Below are 20,917 nucleotides of genomic sequence, written 5' to 3'. Positions count from 1 at the left end.
AAACAACGTAGATGTAGTTCATGAAAAACATAGAAATTTTGTAGAACCTAAAAACAAACTAAAACTACAATAATATACAAAAAGTACTGTCACAACTACAATCAAATGATCAACAAAATATGCAGCTGAATGAATCAAGATGATTAAATTGCATAAGTGTATACGTAAACAAATTTTGATTCACAATCACACAACACCACCCAGAAAGCAACTTATAGTAGACAGATTTGTAGTTCGAAATAAATAATGCAATGAAAATGATGATATTTACTGGAAACTGTATTCTCGCTTCGATTTACAGTCGAACAATACACATTATTATTATTATTATCATTATTATTATTATTATTTACTACGTCATTTACTCACTCTCTTTCATTCCCAATTTATGTATCCTTATTTCTCGACTTATACAGCAGCTCGCCTATGGTGAAAACTCGGTTCTATCTAAACGTTCTCGAGTCACTGCCTGCTTGAAAATTGTATGCTACCACCAAATACGAATACTGAAACAGTTTTTCTGAAACCACGTGCACCATTCAAACTGACTGCCTTCAGCGTTCGCACACTTATGCAGGTCGGACAACAGATAGGGCTGGCTATGTCTTTTGAAAGTCTTAATATCGACGTTTGTTGTCTATCCGAGACCCGTATTCAATACTCTGATGAAGTACTACAAATTCGCTCTCCATCTGTCGCTTCAAAAAGCTTGTTTTACGCGCGTTTATTCAGGGATTTTGTGGTATCTTCGTCTGGTCTTGTTGGCGTTGGTGTCGCACTAAGCGCTTGAGGTGAGGCAGCACTAATCGATTGGATCCCCATTAACAGTCGGTTATGTGCTGTTAGATTAGAAAGTTTCATCAAATTGAGAAGAAATCGGCGTGAGAAACGATGTATTTTCGTCATCTTCGTTTATGCTCCAACAGATTGCAGCCCATATGCAATCAAGGATGCGTTCTACCACCAGTTAGCTGTTATTCTCCAGAAAGTGCGAGATGGCGTTTGAAGCGAATGATAAGGTGCTCGAGTCGATGAGTGAAAATCAACTCTGAGGTGCAGGTACATCTAGCTGACGAGTCCCAAATAGGCGGGAATCACATATCACATTGGATTCCACTACTAGCAATTAATAATTGTGGTGCTGCGGATCATATGTTCTATTTGTGACGAGACGAGAAAATCATCAGTCATAAATGAACTCGTCATGTAACTGATGACCGTCAATTGATGGGTTGTGAGGTTGGAGCTAAAATGTCATTACACGCACTTAATTGGTTGGCAAGCAATTAGACATTTTCGAAAATAATTCGTAAATAGATGGAGGAGAGGTTTTGAAGAACGTTTGTATCACAGATTGTGTCATTTCCAAGTGATAAACATTTTCGGCGAGACTCTAATTTAGGGACGACCTTTGAACGAATCTTAAATGTCCTTGACAATTATTAGCCAATCAGAAGACAGTTAGTATAAAGTGAAAATATATTATAAGGAAGTGATGAATTACAGTGGATATTCTTCTTTTGCATGATTTAAAGGCTTGTTAAGGTTTGATAAAGGTTCAGAGGTTGTGAATTCATAATGTATGTGGTATAGAAACTCGTCCATAGGGTTAGGGTTTAGGGTTTAGGGTGAAGGTTAGGGTTAGGGTTAGGATGCTAACATACGATCGGTTTATAACGGATTTTAGAGAAGAGGTGTTTATTGAGAGGCTGCAACCCTAACCGTAACCCTCACCCTAACCCTAAACCTTAACCCTAACTCCTAACCCTAACCTTAACCCTATGGACGAGTTTCTATACCACATGCATTATGAATTCACAACCTCTGAACCTTTATCAAACCTTAACACGTTTTCAAATCATATAAAAGAGGAATATCCACTGTAATTCATTACTTCCTTGTAATATATTTTTACTTTATACTGTCTTCTGATTGGCCAATAATTGAAATTGCTCAAACGCTTCTGATTGGCTCGTCGCTAAATTAGAGTCTCGCCGTCCCATCTGCAGTAATCTCTCATTAATCACCTCCTCTCTAAAATCCGCTGTGAACCGATTGTATGTTAGCATCGCGTGTTGAACTTGGCTCCGTGACCTTGAAATTGCTCAAACGCTTCTGATTGGCTCGTCCGTTTCTATATCATTCATTTAAATGATCACATTTACATCTATAAGAGGTTCGCACAGATTCTTCAATCTGACCATCTTATCTCAACATAGTGCACGCAATGTTGAGTCACCTAGACTGGTGGCCACATTGTAATTTGGTCGATATCATTCGATCTGCACTAAGAAGTACCTGACACACATGATATTGATCACCACACAGTGATCAATCAATTGTGAAACTATACATGTCTAATCAATAAACCCTTTGATATTATTGTCCATTCATTTACACGACTGTGTTTTGCCATTAACCAACTGACTAATATTTACATTTGTCCAATTATTAACTCATTTATATTCACGTGAATCAGTTGAAACTACAATTTAGACGGTGTTAATTATTAAATCCCATGGTATTGATATTAAAATTGGTCGAAGTTTAGGATGGAAAGTTAATATGAAAAGATAATACTTTCCCTCCCTCAAATCCAATTTTCGTTATTTTCCTTATCAATACTTCTCTATTATGAACATTTATACCTTTCTCATCATCATATTACAATCATTTGTGAATAGTGAACAGCATTATGTTGCTCCATAATCATTCCATATGAAATTGTTTTCATGAAAAATATCAGAATTGTTATTATGTGTAAAATATTGTCCATTTTCAAATGTAATTTGATCTATGCCACAGAAAGCACTATATACATTACAATTCAATACAATCTACAATAAAACAATGTTTCTGTTCTCAATATTCATATTTCATGGATTCCAACGCAATTTCCGACCATTACATCCATCATTCCACCATCGTGCCACACGAGGAACCCAATATGGACCAAATGAATGAGATGTATGAGCTAGCAGACACATTGCACATTGAGGTTGGGCATCGTAATCATGTATGATTCCATGACCATGCCATGCAAAATATTCATTATATGCAGTATCGTTCTTGTCCAAATACTTCAAATAGTCTGCCAGTTTACCTGGTGATTCGAATTGATCAACGTGAATGAACGAGTATGGAGGAGCGACTCTTTCATATTCCTCTATCGATGCACCCATCACAATTGGAAGTAGATCGTTTCTTGGAATGAATAATAAGTTTGCAATTTGTTAAACACTTATCGAAATCTCATCATACAAGTGAACCGTGAACATTAGCAAAAATATGTATATACATTGAAAATGTCAAAATTTCAACTTACAGAACGATGGAGATGAGATTTCAGTTTTAGCCAGTTTCACCGTTTTATTTTGACGTGACAGATATAGACAAATATGGACTATGATTGCTTAATGCACAATGGTAACTGCTAGGAATTATTTATGGACTATTACTACATATTGAATTTGGTATTGTTTGTTTGAATCGTTCCATTGATGTTTATGACTGACATTGATCAGTCTCTAATTGACATATGTGTATCCTGTGAAGATTGCCTCGATATTGCTTTACGTCACAAGCATTATAAGTAGGGATGGATGGAGGCTAGTAGTGGAATCTAGGGGCGCACGGTACTGGGTTCGATTCCACGAGTGAACCTCAACTGGGTGATTCAGATACATTCAGCTGAGGATCACCGAGTATGATGGAACGCGTATCGTGGATTCCACCGCTAACCACCATCCATTTAATATTGCATATATTCTTATTAGACAATTATTAAGTAGCCAGATTATATATATAGTATGTATATTCAGGTTTCTTTTATCATAAGGTTTCGTTTGACCTGTTGTCTACTGCCACTTTTTGCTTGGTTATGTTAGTTTGATCATAAGGTTTCGTTTGACGTATTGGCTACTGAAATACGTTTAATCATTCTTAACTTATTCGCAATTTATTTGTTACAATATCCCACAATCACAGCCACATTTTGCTTGATCCCGTGTAATTATTATTTTTCTTTTTTGCAGTGTGATGCGTTTTGTTCTGCTTGTATATAAACCACGTATGTCTGATATATATTAGGCAGAAAAAGTGCAAGCTTAATTAGAAATACTAAGCAAAGAACGCACACACACCAAAAAATTATAATTCACAAATTAATTCAAGATTTCTAGTTTATTCCATTTCATTCAGGATTTCAAATTAAATGTGAGGACTTCACCCTAATGAGAACACTTGGCCTCTAATAATATTGCAACAACAATTAAACACACAGTAGGGGCCGCTATCTTTGTTCTGGACTAGACGAGCTGGTCTCGGTGAGAATTTGTTATGAAGATGACCAATAAGGACTCATATTTGACTCAGGGCTCCTAGTGCTACATGAAGCATCATTGGTTTAGCACAGAAACAATGTCATAGAAATAAGTATTTTAACTGGCGTTTTAGTTGCCTGGTACTTGACAGGCCATAAAACATAACATTTTTGTGCGACTAGTTATACAAAAAATTGATCGAGCACTATCACGTTTATTATTTGAGGATACCTGTCAACGTGCTCAAATAAGATCTGTCATGGACTTCTCATCTTCTCCCTTCTCTAATGTGAAGTTTCTTCAGAGTATTGATCATTAGATCCCTCATTTTATATTATGTGCAATATTCTGTTAAACATCTTCAGAAGACCTCATTGAAATCTCAGTCAGTCAGCTACGACGTAGGACCGGGCACATATATGCATCGGTCCAAGTTGCCATAGCTCATTAACACAACAAGATGGACACCGGATTCATAAAATTAGTTAATTTACAGATGGTAATATATAAAAGATTGCAATAAGGATATAGTACAGGAAGAAAGAATTAGTTCGCTGAAAGAAAGATATGAAGCGATTTTAATCTTTTAGTTTAAGGGAAGACAGAGAGTGTATAGACCGACGCCATTGTGATAGATTTTGAGCCATGTCACTTACAGTTTTCAACCATTGGTTACGATAGTCACGCGGACCCCAACCAAGTAGTCTGCATCTACCAGCATGGCTCAGACTAGAAATTAGTGACTTCAAGCACTGATGCCACGTTTTGGTTTGGCCGCCCCTAACTTTCTTCCAACCATCCTTAACACCGGTTAGCATTTCACGTCGTGGTAATCGTTGTTCGGGCATACGTAACACGTGGCCCAACCATCTCAGTCGATGAAGATTAATAACCTCATCAACCATTGCTCCCTAATACTCTGCATCTAACCTCACTATCACTTACCCGGTTATCCCAGTAGACGCCGACAATATTTCTAAGGCATCTGTGGTCAAATACTAGTAGCTTACGAGTGTCTTCTACTCTTAATGGCCATGTTTCGCTGCCGTAAATTAAAACAGAACGGACTGCCGCGCAGTATACTCGTCTTTTTATTGATAGACGGATATCTCGCCTTCGCCATAGGTGACGTAAGTTGACAAAAGCCAAACGAGCTTTTCGAATCCGTGCTGAGATTTCGTCAGACACTAACCCATTAGGGCTGATCAGACTTCCAGGATAAGTGAAGTTGTCAACGCGTTCGACTACTTCACTCCCTATCCTTAGTTCAGGTGTTGACGCAGACCAGTCCTGAAGCAACAACTTGCATTTAGAGGGAGAGAAGCGCATTCCAAACATTCTGGCATTGTTGCTTAGTGCTACCAAAACACTCTCCATTTTATCAGCGTCTTCACCAAACAGGACTATATCATCTGCGTATTGAAAGTCGATAAGTGGACCTCCTGGAAGGAGGTCAATACCCAAGAATTTAGTCGACAAGAATGTTATTTCCATCAGTAGGTCTATGATGAAGTTAAACAAAAATGGAGATAGTGGACAGCCTTGACGGACACCACTTGAGGTTGCAAAAGTAGATGACAGTTCGCCATAAGCTCTGACTCTACTGGTTGTGTTCGAGTAAAGAGCCTTCACAAGGTTTGTGTACTTCTGAGATACGCCTTTCAATGACAGACACTGCCACAGAATCTCGCAGTCTACCGAGTCAAATGCTGCTTTTAAGTCAAGAAAGACCACCACTGTCGGACGCCGATAAGCATGCCTGTGTTCTAGAACCTGACGAATGGCGAATATGTGGTCGATGCAGCCACGACCAGGTCTAAAGCCAGCTTGATGTAGGAGAAATAATAGGAAGTGAAGACGGAGGTTGAGTATGAATACAGTGGTCTTGAGTGCTGTTAGAGCTATGAGGGCGGTTATCACTTCCAGGTTGCCCACACCGTGGAAGGGTTGTTCTGCAGGTACCTGAAAAGGAAATCGGATTAGACGCGGTCTTAGTGACCTAGGAGCGTGACCACAGTGCCAAAGGGACAACTGCATGAGGTCGGTCACACACGACCTTTTTATGGGTAATTTTTGTGTTAGCTCCGTACTTGTTGAGACCTTACCGCCGAAGACGGATATCCGCGGGATAAGGCGAGATGTGCATTTTTAGAGTCGACCTTTTCTAACCCCGCCCCTCCTTGTGGGAAGGCAGCATTGCTGTCATGCTGGTTGTCTGAAGGAAACACCTTACTGCTGTCACAGCTCTGTACAGTCAGCAGCACGACTTCGCCTTTAGACATTGGGAACTCGAAAGGATTGTCCACGACAGAATTGGATGGAGAATGGTGGTGGTTGGCATATGCTCCTCCACGAAGGGTAACGGGCGTAAGTGTGTAAGTAAGTAAGTAAATAAGTAAGTGCTGGATGACTATGAGTTGCCGCCTATCACTAAAACCAACATCAATGTAATTCATTCCAGTTCACTCTGCCAATTTCATTTCGTTTTTCTGAAATAATATGACAATTTGAGACGATGATTATGCACACATAAATAAATTGATGACTTTGATTACACTATAATGCAAGATTAATACCAGACCACTTACTTCAATGCATTTTTATACAACTTCTCTGTTATGTATTCACTGCACAAACTATTTTCGAGGCTCAAATAAAACTTGTAGTTTTCGCGAATCATTTTCAAGCAACTAACTGATGAGGTATCTGTTGGAATATACTTTGGACAGGATAACGTGCCACACTGACCATAAATATCAAGCTGAAAATAGAAAATGAATCAGTGAACTATGGAACAGATAAATTACATGTTTTAATGATGAAGCTGGTAACCGCATCGAATTCATTGTGCGTATGTTTGATAAAACGATCAGTTTCCTCCTAAAATTTTAATAGTTGAGTTCATAAGCAGATCTAAACTAGAACATCATTGAAAACGTGAGAGCACTGCATAGCCATTTCGGCCTAACTATGGACACATCAACAGCAGCACTTCTGTATCCAGCATTTCTAAATAACCATCATGAACACAGTGAGCTCACTCATGTACATGCATATAACACTTGGACATAAAAGTGAGTGATCACTGAGTATGGTGTAAGAATACCTGGATTGGCAATCTTGTGAGATCAGTTTAAGGAATAGTCACATGTAGTTATATTGATCCAGTGATCCAGTTCCCTACAAACTGACGATTCGATGAAATCATCTTCAATCTGAGCACTATCCCTGACATTTCTGAGATGCTCATTTGTTTATATATATAGACTAACCAACTTGTACATTTATAGGATAAATTCTCAATGAAGTGAAAGACAATCAAATATTCATAGTTGGTGATATTGATTATAAATTCCAGTAATGAACACACATCGTTATAAAATGAAACACCTTCACTGGTCGTTAAACATCAACAGTATATGACTAATCAGTAAGTACGAAACCTCGCTCAAAAGAATAAGAAAGTCAGGATGTTTCATCTTTTATTTGGAGCTCATTAGATAGACACATTAAGTGCTTGAAAAAGGAATTGGGCTTTCATTTAACTAGTCTCTGAACGATTTAAAGATATTGAGAAATGTTTTTAGACTTGTTGAAGAGGAAGTAATCCGAGTTATCCTTACCATTGAATTGGTTTCGGATAGCACTGTGTATCATGTATTACATAATGTAGACGATTGATGTGTACTTGGACCTCATTATCCGTGTTTATCTATTTTGCTACACACTGGAAAGTAGGTATTGCTAAAGAATCAGTGCTTGAAATCCATCGAGAACGCATACGTGATCGAGAAGTTGGAGTTTCAGAGATGGAGACCTGTTGTCAACACAATGATAGAACACACAATCGTGCAGATGTGGGAATAATACACTTGTGACATATACTTCACGCATTGCTGTGAATCAATCAAGACAATTTCAGTAGACCTTGTTTCATTATATTCCAATCATTATTAGTTTGTTTCTCCTTCATTTGAACCTACAGGATCCAATCAACTTTCCAATCACATTTGTCATCATTTCATATGAAATGATTACAATTAAAAGTGACAAGTATTGCATGTTTCATAGTGGTGTTTGTATGAACTAATGATACCTTTGTGCCCAATGTCTGTCTGATTTCGAGTTTCAAACACCAAACTTTCGTTAGTGCTCACCTAGTTCTCTCAACCTAGATTGCTCTATTTCGGGAATTCTTGGTTCGTACAGTAATTCAAATACTTCCAATTATTTTACTTGTGCTGTATACATTTTGTATTTTGTCAATTATTCGTTTACTCAAAACTATTGAAAAACGTGTAGAAACTCAATGTTAAGCTTTGTCAAACTCACCGGGATATATCGTGAAAGTTCTTTGGCGTATTGCATTCTTGGACTTTTCGGTATACAGTTACTCACAAACCATGCAACTTTTTTTGATTTCCCAGTAGCGAAGTTTCTAGAAGGTAAAGGATATCGTGTTTCTGGTCCATGGTGCTTCATGTATGGCTCATAGGAACCGTATGGTGAGTAAATCGTTGAATCCAGACGGAAGGAGATAGTGTAATTAATCTTGATATCAGAGGGATAAATTCAAGTAAAACGATGTCATGGATATTAAAATGAATGAGCAAGTTAGTAGTTTTGATATTAGAACAATGTTTTAGTAAAGTGGTTCGTGGGTAGTGTTTAGTTTTGTCGTTTTGGATTATAGATTAACAGTACAGACCTGAGTGTTTTGATCACGACCTCTGGTGTGGTGGTGTATTTACAATGCTCAAGAGTTCTTTACTAAGATGAAATATCTGTTCAGTGCTTCCTGGTTTTCAAAGGTAAGAGTTTGTGTATTGTATCCAAAATAAAGGAATATTTACAAGTAGATTAGTCTTGCTCGTGAATAAACATGATATATGTAATTAGTGACATCTATGATTCGTGTGGACAAACCGAAATCTCTAACAGTCTATTTATTATGCAAATCCATTTGTGTCAATTAGTTGCATAGATGCAAACGAAATGATAAAAAATCAACCCGATAATGGTGACATGAATGACACGTCGAAAGTATTTACGACAGGTTTTTACTGATTAGTTTAAGCGGATATTAGGCATATATATAACAATGAATAAAGAACAAAATTCCGCCTGTAGCTTTTATAGGGTTACTGCCGGTCCCAAGCCCGGGTAAAGGAGGTGGTTTGGGCATGGGGTTAGCGTAAAAAACTAACTCGCTAAAAAACGCTTACGAGAAAAAATAATTCAAACCATTTTAACTCTGCACTGAGAGTTAGAAGGCCCCTTCTAACAACCAGAGCAAAAATTTTTATAGGTACATTGAACGTTCGAACAATGTGGGAAACCGGGAAGACCAGTCAAATAGCAACGGAATTGAAGAGATACAACTTAGCAGTACTGGGAATCAGCGAAACCCGCTGGACAGAAAAGGCTAGCTACGGGAGAGATGCTGCTATACTCTGGTCACGGAGAGGACAATGCTCCACACACTCAGGGAGTCGCTCTTATGCTGTCCAAAGTAGCACGAAATGCACTTGTAGGATGGGAATCTCACAGATCCAGAATCATCAAAGCATCATTCAAAACAAAGAAGGAGGAGATCTTAATGAATATTATCCAATGTTATGCACCCACCAATGATAGCAACGACGACATTAAAGATCAGTTCTACGAGCGGCTGCAGTCAATCATTGAGAAATGTCCAAGAAAGGACCTAACTATTCTGATGAGAGATCCAAACGCCAAAGTCGGAATAGACAACACTGGATATAAAGATATTATGGGACGACATGGACTGGGAGAAAGAAACGAAAATGGAGAAAGATTTGCAAATCTATGTGCATTCAACAAACTGGTCATAAGAGGCACAATATTTCCACACAAGCGTATACACAAGGCTACATGGATCTCACCGGACCACACTACAGAGAACCAAATAGATCATATTTGCATCAACAAAAAATTCCGAAGGACAATGGAAGATGTGAGAACCAGGAGAGGTGCTGACGTAGCTTCATATCACCACCTAGTTGTAGCCAATTTAAAACTGAAGCTAAAGAAGAACTGGACAAGTGGACAAACAGCACTACAAAGGTTCAATACAGCTTTCCTTCGAGATACTGACAAACTCAATGAATTCAAGATAGATCTCAACAATAGGTTCCAAGCCTTACAAGATCTACTGAAAGAAGAAGAAACTAGTATGGAGGACAACTGGATAGGCATCAAGGAAGCATTAACTTCAACGTGTCATGAGGTTCTGGGTCTGAAGAAATACCATCATAAGGAATGGATCTCTACAGAAACACTGGACAAGACCAAAGAAAGGAAGAACAAGAAGGCAGCAATAAACAAGAGCCGAACACGAGCAGAGAAAGTCCAAGCACAAGCTGAGTACACATAAGCAAACAAGCAAGTGAAGAAGAGCACTAGAGCCGACAAGAAGAAATACGTGGAAGAACTAGCAACGACGGCAGAAAAAGCTGCTAGAGAAGGAAATATGAAACAGCTTCACAATACAACGAAGAAACTAGCAGGGAAATACAGTAAACCAGAGAGGCCGATCAAAGACAAAGAAGGCAAGCCAATCACCGAAATTCAACAACAGAGTAACATATGAGTAGAATACTTCGAGGAACTCCTGAATAGGCCGGCCCCAATGAATCCACCGGACATCGAAGCAGCACACATAGATCTTCCTATAGATGTCAACCCATCAACGACGGAAGAAATTAGAATGGCCGTCAGACAAATCGAGAACGGGAAAGCAGCAGGACCCAACAACATACCAGCTGAAGCACTGAAATCAGACATCGAAGCAACCACAAGTATGCTTTACCTTCTATTCAAAAAGACTTGGGAGGAGGAACAAGTGCCTATGGACTGGAAAGAAGGGCACTTCGTCAAGATTCCAAAGAAAGGAGATCTGAGCAAATGTGAGAACTACAGAGGCATTACACTACTGTCAATACCAGGGAAAGTCTTCAACAGAGTGTTGCTGAACCGGATGAAGGATGCAGTAGACGCCCAACTTCAAGATCAACAAGCTGGATTCCGTAAGGATCGGTCGTGCACAGACCAAATTGCAACACTACGGATCATCGTCGAACAATCAGTTGAGTGGAACTCGTCACTATACATCAACTTCATTGATTATGAAAAGGCATTAGACAGTGTAGATAGGAGGACGTTATGGAAACTTCTTCGACACTACGGAGTTCTTGAGAAGATTGTCAATATTATCCGGAACTCATACGACGGACTACAGTGCAAAGTAGTGCATGGAGGACAGCTGACAGATGCATTCCAAGTAAGGACCGGAGTCAGACAAGGCTGTTTACTCTCTTCCTTCCTCTTTCTTCTGGTGGTCGACTGGATTATGAAGACCTCGACATCTGAAGGAAAACACGGAATACAATGGACAGCTCAGAATCAATTAGACGATTTGGACTTCGCAGATGACCTAGCCCTCCTATCACGTACACACGAACAGATGCAGATGAAGACAGCCAGTGTAGCAGCAGTTTCTGCATCAGTAGACCTCAGCATACACAAAGGGAAAACCAAGGTCCTCAAATTCAAAGCGGAAAACAGCAATTCAATCACTCTTGATGGCGAAACTCTGGAAGATGTAGAGTCCTTCACATACCTAGGAAGCATCATCAATGAACAAGGAGGTTCAGATGCAGACGTAAAGGCGAGGATTGGCAAAGTAAGGGTCGCATTCCTACAATTGAAGAACATATGGAAATCAAAACAACTTTCAACCAATATCAAAGTGAGAATCTTCAATACGAACGTCAAGGCAGTTCTACTGTATGGAGCTGAAACTTGGAGAACTACAACAACCACAATCAAGAAAGTACAAGTATTTATAAATAGCTGTCTACGCAAGATACTCAACATCCATTGGCCAGATACCATCAGCAACAGCCTTCTGTGGGAGAGAACAAATCAACTTCCAGCTGAAGCAGAAATTAGGGGAAGACGATGGAAATGGATAGGACATACATTACGCAAATCGTCAAACTGCACCACGAGGAAAGCCCTAACTTGGAATCCTGAAGGGAAGCGAGAAAGAGGAAGGCCAAAGAACACATTGCGTCGGATAATAGAAGCAGATATGAAAAGGATGAATTACAACTGGACGGAGCTAGAAAGGATTGCCCAGGACAGGGTTGGATGGAGAATGCTGGTGAGCGGCCTATGATCCTTCACGAGGAGTAACAGGCGTAAGTAAGTAAGTAAGTAAGAATAATGAACAAAGTATAGAGATCACTTGTTCAATGTATCTACGTCAACAGTGAAATCTACTGTTAACAAATAAATGTTAGTATAAGGATTCGAATGAAGTAAACTCCCGAAAATGTCTTGAACGCAACCAAAGAACGATGCTGTCTGAGTTTTTTTGGGTTTACAACCTGTACCTATTAAATCCTAACTACAGGTAATATGCCTTGTGGCATATTACATAGATATATCAGAATATCCTCTCATAGTGTGGTTAATAATATTTTGGAAACTGTCGGTTTTCTGTAGAATGAAAATATACTTCGAGTATGATTTGACTATCATTCCTTTATATCGATATTCTGAAGATATTGAAGAAATTTTCAATCAAATGTTATTTACTGATGTAAATGAAGTCGTACATATTATATGTTTGCTAATCGAAAACAATCTAATTGGTTAGTGGATGATCCTGGAGGTGAATGAATAATCGAATGATATTTAAGCGATCAACATTTTAGCTAGTGTCTATCATGTGATCTGGTTATCATCACGCTAGAAAGGAATATACGAATTATGGCTGTTCTAATAAGATTGTTTGTTAAGTAAGTTAACAAAAACGCTTAACCAAAATTAACCATAATCGAAATTGGTTGTAAGATAGTTGCGATAATAGTGTAAAGTGGTGAAATGAATTCTATGGAGTTCAGCCAAGAGGTGAACATTATTTTCATTTGAATAATTGAATCTTCAGTTGGAAACTATATAAAATTTCATGAACTAATCAATGAATATGCATTAAATTAATGAATGTCTTAACCTGAATTCGAAGCTAAAATTGCACACGAATTTATTTATTTATCTTCTTGCAAAACGTTTCTTATAAAATCAATCACAGTGTAACATGTGTGCTAAAGCAAACCAGGTATAAACATTTTCGCTGGAACACTTCTACTGTTGTGTGACGCATAGGTATGTGTTTTATGGGAACTCATAAACTTCACACAATTAGTCCATTTCATGGTTCAAAATCAAGAATAGTGACATTATTCGCTGAGTAACACGAATCTATTCACACTTTGTAGTCCTCGTCAGCTACATACAACCGTAATGAAATGATAAAGATTAGTAATATTACTATGGCCAGAATTACTCACTTCATTTTCCAGTGTACCTGCCATAGCAATATGTACAGGCGACTCTTCTATTAAACTAAACCATAATTGCTCTGGAGGTCGAATTCCATTCGGCACTTTATCTTCTGTCAGTATAAGTGCATCAGCTTCTCGCCATCTGTTCATGTCAGTGATAACTGCACATTTCGAAGTGTGACATTTTGAAAAGACCATTGGTCTAAAAATTGTACGATGCCCATATTTGAGAAACGTCCTCACCTGAAACATGAGTTGATACAAATTCATGTGTTGATTTTCATAATTTAATGAGCATCATATCTAACATCTATTTCATACATAGTTCAGTAATCAAACGCACAAAATATGATTTCGTCAATCTGATATCCAAGTGAACGGTATATGTCCAAATGTTTTATGGAATGGATATAGTTGTGAGCAGCAATGGAAACTAGGATTCGAGGTTCTTTCCTTCGGAGATTCATCAAAATCCAGACAAGATTATAAACAATGGGATAATTCACAACCTTTCTATCAATGATATTTATCCTGATGGTTAGTAGTGATGGCGAGGTTTATTATTGATGTCATTCATGCAATTGATGCCATTTGAGTGAAACGATCACGAGATGTGAGTATCAATTTGATGGAGAGTTTGAAACTGACGTTATTTCACACTTGTCATCCAGAAACATCTGAAGAACGTGTCTTCAACTCCTCATATATCTCACCATACACATTCCACTTACAAACATCATCTCTCAACCAAAGTTTCTGTGATGATTCAACAACAGACCTGGTGGTGAGTGGATCACTGTGACGTAAACTACTATGAAATTGAACAATGTACACAAATATTTTGCACACATAATCTCGATCATTTTGAAATATCAATGAATAATTAGTAAGGATCAGTTAATTAAAAGACAGTCAGTCTATTCAACATCAAAGAATATTTCTAATAGTCAACTTACCGTCTTATTCACACCCAATGAATCATATAATTTCTCAAGTCTATTTTCTTCCAGACTATATCTCAGTGGGTATTTTTGAACGGATGTTTTACTGATAGGGAATATATTTTGTGTAATATACTAGCAAGATCTGATTCTGACGCGTTTGGAACAGATATATTATTGCACGAAAATTCTATTGTTTTAGGTATTACATCATGATCGACTTGATTTATTCTCCATTGAAAAAGACTTGGTAAAATGTTCATCAACCATATGATCAATAGAATAATTGAAACACTGTACAACAATTTGACTGTCAATGTATATTTATCACTTCGTACAACTATATCAAAACTTTCACGCATGATGTTCATTACAGAAGTGATTGGACGTCAGTTAGAAAGATTGATAATCAGAAATGTGCGATATTATCTGAAAATTGTAAAACAGTCATTAAAGCACTGATAACAATCCCTGATTACAGTCTTTCATTAGTGAAATATCATAAGCCACATTCTAACGCATTCATGTCATCTAGTTGAGAAAATATTCACGTAACATATACAATTGTTATTCATTGACAAATTGTTTATTGCCATAACAGTTGCATGCATACCAGATTGTAGTGTGAAAGTACATTAATGTCATCAGTGTTTGATTTGTGAATTAATCGACTACTACGCATTACAAGCTTGAATCGAAGTCACTAATTGAAACCTTTGATGAGATCACTAACCAACGAATGTAGGACACGAGACAGATGACTGTTTTGTCGCTAAATGAGACGATTTGGCAGTGTGCGTCTACGACAGTCACCTACTGGGAATCCAAGCCAGTACATTGAGTCTCGTGTCTTAATAAAATTACTGCTCACTCACGATCAATTCATATATCTCAATGAAAATATCCAATATAAATTAGTGATGTAACAAATTATCAACAATCGTTTTTTTGAATATATTCAGTTTACATTACCCATACCTTGGTCTATAGAATGATTCTGTTGAAATTGAAATGAATGGTGTACATTTCGGTCGAAATATATATATATATACACACACACAGAGAGTATTACATTACGCCATTGCATTCATTAATTTTAATACATTATTACTTATTCAAATGATCATTGGTGAATTCAAGTATATACCATGTATTCGTATAATTGATCCAAAGACAACAACAACAACAACAATACAATAGTAATGAATTCATTTCATTTCAGTATTATTTCACGAATAAATTGTTTATTTATTTATTTGTTCGTTTGTTTGTTTTTGTGCTCTTACATTCAGTATTGAGCATTAAATATTACTCATTTTTAAAATTATATACATTTGATTGGCAACTAGTGGCCTGCTTGAATATCTGGGCTACCTGTTTCTGCCATCTAATTATTTCAACGAGTTATCTGTTCTTTCAATTTTTTAACTTATCATTATGTCCATTAATCGCATAACCTATTCAGGCGCTTTTATGAAAAGCCTACGACCTTTCGCTGCACATGTTACAAAAAAGTACTATAAAAGACATCGTGGTGGTTAGCAATATGCGTGAAAAAGAATGAACATTAATCGTATGTCGATTCCCGATCTGCTAAATTCTAACTGCCGATCACTAATCAACAAAGTGGACTATCTGCAATTCCTACTAAGTCAAAATATGTATCGTAATTGTGGTGTCATCACAATTCAAGAATCTTGGTTAAATGATTTACATGATGACTACCTAGTATCACTACGTGATTTCGAAATTTATCGTCAGGACCGATCAAACAATAGAAAGAGGTGTGGTGGCGGTGTAGCTACGTTTGTAAACATAAACTGGTGTCGATCTTCGTTTGTGTGTTTTAAGTTTTCAAATGACTTTATCGACTGTCTAACTCTATGATGTCGTCCAAAACATCTGAATAAATACAAATATGTTTACGTTACCAATATCTACGTGACTCCAGACTGCACATCATCTGCGCTATCCGTTTTCGCTGATGAATTCTCTGAGTTCGCGGTTACTGCCTTCAGTGATTCACTTTCAGTTGTATGTGGTGATTTCAATTTATGTGACTGCAGCTTCTTTACGTCACTAGGTCACCAAAATGTAGTAGATTTTCCTACCCGTTTGGATGTTCACTTAGACTTCGTTTTCATTAATGATGTGGGTATATATGCGACTCGTAAACGTGCTCCATTGTCTAGCTCGGATCACTGTATAATTCGTGTTCTACCTAAAATAATATGGGAAGCATGGGAAGAGTACACTCTTACATCAAACGAAGAAAGTCAAATATAGGAATTACTCAGAAGAAAATATTCGGAATCTGAAAAACATGTTTCATACGACTAACTGGGAATTATTTACAGATGACTCACTGGAAATCACTACTGATGTTATCACTTGTTATCTTAAATTCTGTTTTGATATTTGTTGTCCCACTGAAACCATTTTTGTAAGTCTTGATCGACTTACATCTTCACAACTAAAACGACTACGGAGGGTGAAAGAAAGAATGTACAAGGAGAAGAACTCTAATGAAGTTCGTAAGCTCAATGGTCTGATAAACCTAGAGATTAGACGTCTCAACTCTATGCTTACTCAAAAACTCTTGTCTTGCAAAAACTCTCCAAGTATGTGGAAACTCTTTAAAGAACTTACAGGTGACAGACAGTTTAGGAGCGATAACCAGCTGAATGTTTGTGACTTAAATAAGTCTTTTGTACGTCAGTCATCTGAAGTGATGTTCCCTTTATCCACAGGTTTAAATAATAGCTGTGTTCCTAGTTTCACTGAAACTGATGTACGAAGATGTTTCCAGTCACTTAATTCATCTCGATGTTTGGGACCTGATGGCATGCCAAACATCCTTTTTAAAAAGTGTGCTGACGTCCTATGTTATCCGTTCACAACTATCTTTAGCAGATCCTTCTCATCTTATTTCGTACCGAAAATGTGGAGAAACATGAAGATAATTCCTGTACCCAAGAAAGCATCTGGTGATAAGAATGTAAGATTTAGACCTATTGCAATTACTTTACCCTTCCTCAAAACAATGGAAAAATTATTAATACTTCCACTTCAGCCTGCGCTAAAAGAACATATTGATCCGTATCAGTTTGCCTACAGATGCAAAAGAATCACCTTAGATGCTGTTGCTGTTCTGAATCACAACATAGTGTTCAACTTAGAAAAGGGTAAGAAGTATGTTCGATGTGCTTCTCTGGACTATACTTCAGCTTTTGATTCTATACCAAGACAACATTTACTTAACAAGTTAATCAGCGTCAACACTGACAGCTGGATAACCAACTGGCTATGTTCCTACCTCTCTGGAAGGGAACAGTACACTGTATTTGGGGGAAAGTGTTCCGAGTCTCTGCTGTCTCATGAAGGTGTACCACAAGGAGATGTTCTTTCACCTCTTCTTTTCTCATTTTTCTGCATGATCTGCCATCTTCCACAGAAAACATTTTTGTGAAATATGCGGATGATCTCACTGTATGTATGCCTATCTCCAGTATTCAACTCTGTAATAACTAGATGTCAATGAAATATGAACTACCAAATGCTCTGGTGTGGCCGAAAATGGAAAGAGTTAGCCCTCCCTCTATAAATGCTCTCATATGGCCACGTATATAGAGGCATTGACACAGAAATCATACTCACTGCATTCTCGCACCACGGGTTTTGTTTACAAAATTCAAAGGACGAAAAGCCTTTAGCCCTGCCTCAGTCTGGGTACCCGGGAAGTACCATAACCCACACACAAATCAAGTGATTCATGTGGTGCATTTGTATCCGGTGCCCTTTAGTACAAATATATTTGACTAATTAATTCAACATCCTTAATTGCTGTCATCTATGTTATATGTGGTTTGGAAAGGAATAGACATTATGGGTGGATTAAATCATTTATTAATCAATAACTGTCATGTTATCATTCAGTTCACATCAAAAACTTTGATCCAGACTATTACCATTCACTAAGATATTCATAACTTCAGTTCTTAATCGTTCTTCGAACTGAACAACTGTACACAAGCGTCTTATCAGCCCTTGTGGTCTGGTGTGTGACGAAATCTCAGCACGGGTACTAGGTAAGGATGGCAAATCAATTGATGAAGTAGTGAAACTTGAACAGTTGAGATGGCTGGGACACGTGTTACGTATTCCCAACCACCGACTGCCACGACGTGCGATGTTTTATGGTGTAGGAGTAGGTTGGAAGAAAGTTACAGGTGGCCAGACCAAAACATAGTACAAATCCATGAAGTCACTGACAAGTGGACTGAGTTGTGTTGGTAAGTGTAGACTAACTGGTTGGGATCCACGACACGATAGCAACCGATGGCTAGAGACGTTGAATGACATGGCTGAAAATCGTTTGCAATGGCTCAAGTGCATCCACTCTTTGTGTTCTCCCGAATTCTAATCTTCTGAATTCTCCTTGTCTCGTTTCTTCTCTTTCCAAATTTATTTCACTGGATTATACTCCTTGGATAGCATCTTCAAACCCTAATCTTTCCGATGACTGTTTATAATTTTACCACCTCTACCACTTTGGGATTTGAATCGACAACTGCATCTCTGTATGGCAACTCGAACTGATATAGGTACATATGAAGTTCCACGTTGTTACTGATTGATTGAATGACTGACACATGTATGCTATATGTGTGTCAAAAGTTTGAACATTCCTACCCCTTAGAATTCAGTTTATTTGACTCATTGTGCAATACTTATCTCATGAAAACTGTTTTGTTAATAAGGTCACCCTTATCTTGGTACTTGAAATCTTAAAAAATTGACCTACAATAGTATAAAACTAATAAACATAATGTTGTAAATAATTGTATTTTATGAATTTCTAATAGAATGTTTACTCATAACATGGTACTAACAATTTAAGTACATACAATTAGTCTAATGACATGTTACATATATACTAAATATATTGTAATGAAGGAGAACACAGGTAAGGACAATCGAATCATACTTGGCACGAGAATACAGAGTTACTTGATGAAATAGAAAAATCATACTTTAATAATTAATTTACATAATGTTCATTAATTGTCTCAGACTTCATTGTCCCTATATTGCCATTATTAATTGTTTTCTGTTTCCGTTCTTTACTCCTCAATCTTCATAAATTTTTGTTGTCAGACATTCTATTCCTGACTCGCGTAATATACTACTTATATCAATATAGGTAGCACACATTACAATGCGACTTATCGAAACTAGTGTGATTCACTTGGTATTGTTTTACTTGAATCTTCCCATTGATGTTTACGACTGAAATTGTTCAGTCTCTTATTGGTATATGTGCACTGTGTGTATTGCCTCGATATTGCATTGATTTACGAGCATTATAAGCAAAGATGGATAGTGGCTACCAATGGAACACAGTTTAACGCACGGACGGTACTTGCTTCGAGTCCCAGAGTGAACATCAACTCAGATGTAGGTACATCCAGCTGACGAGTCCGAAATAGTACGAAACGCCCGTCCTGGATTCCACTGCTAGCCACCATCCATCTTTGCTTATAATAAGTTAATGATTTACTCTTGTAGCAGATGATATATTTAAATATATACGTACATCTATATGAATAAACGAAATAGTTTTCAGTTAGAACTAATGATTATATGAATACTATCTAGTGTGAATGTTTCACACGCAAGATGAATTTTTATACTGGATAAGCCTTTGTCGTTAAATATATATAGTAAGCATAATTTGGGCTTATAACATGTAATAATCACTGAATTGTAAGAATGCTTTTGGAAGGTTACCTCACACTTTATGAATATTTTAAATGAATATATTCAATTCATGACACGCGGATAATTAATTTGGTTTGAAGAATCGGTACTATAATAGAGATGTTATCAACTGAAAAGAATATATTACAGCTGAATAAAATAAAATGTTACATAAATCTTAACAAGCTTTAGTAGAATGATAAAGTGATACGATGCCCACCGTATTTCATAGAGACTTATTCAGTTAACAGTGTCATTATATTGCATGGACTATGCACGCAAATGCTAACACAGTGACTGTATCCAATGCCACCAACTAGTAGATTGAGATTCCTTCTTTAAAGGATTTATGAGTACCGTCAATTCCTGTGATGTTTGTAAACCGGCAAGTTATTTTCTTCTGATTGTATTGACAAAAGGAAAAGCATTACAGAGTCTGTGCTTTGTCTCCCAGCTTGATGTTGTACACTGCGAAGTGACCAAAACTACCCATTCAGTCAACATTATGAAAACTATTGAA

The 20,917-nt window shown here is 37.4% G+C and overlaps 1 protein-coding gene across 1 annotated transcript; it reads right to left on the bottom strand.

Moving 5' to 3' along the window:
• Nucleotides 1-1,848: 1,848 nt before the first annotated feature.
• Nucleotides 1,849-14,472, bottom strand: FUT9_2 (Alpha-(1,3)-fucosyltransferase 9). The gene is made up of 4 exons (XM_051208580.1): nucleotides 13,703-14,472; nucleotides 8,655-8,873; nucleotides 6,911-7,083; nucleotides 1,849-3,204 (listed from the first exon to the last, which is right to left on the bottom strand). The coding sequence occupies exons 1-4, from the start codon at nucleotides 13,964-13,966 to the stop codon at nucleotides 2,877-2,879; spliced, it is 984 nt and encodes a 327-aa protein (XP_051070286.1). The 5' UTR covers nucleotides 13,967-14,472; the 3' UTR covers nucleotides 1,849-2,876.
• Between the last annotated feature and the right edge of the window lie 6,445 nt (nucleotides 14,473-20,917).

This window comes from Schistosoma haematobium, chromosome ZW, assembly GCF_000699445.3.
Source record: "Schistosoma haematobium chromosome ZW, whole genome shotgun sequence".
Lineage (NCBI taxonomy): Eukaryota > Metazoa > Platyhelminthes > Trematoda > Strigeidida > Schistosomatidae > Schistosoma > Schistosoma haematobium.
This window is presented reverse-complemented; position numbering and strand designations above follow the sequence as displayed.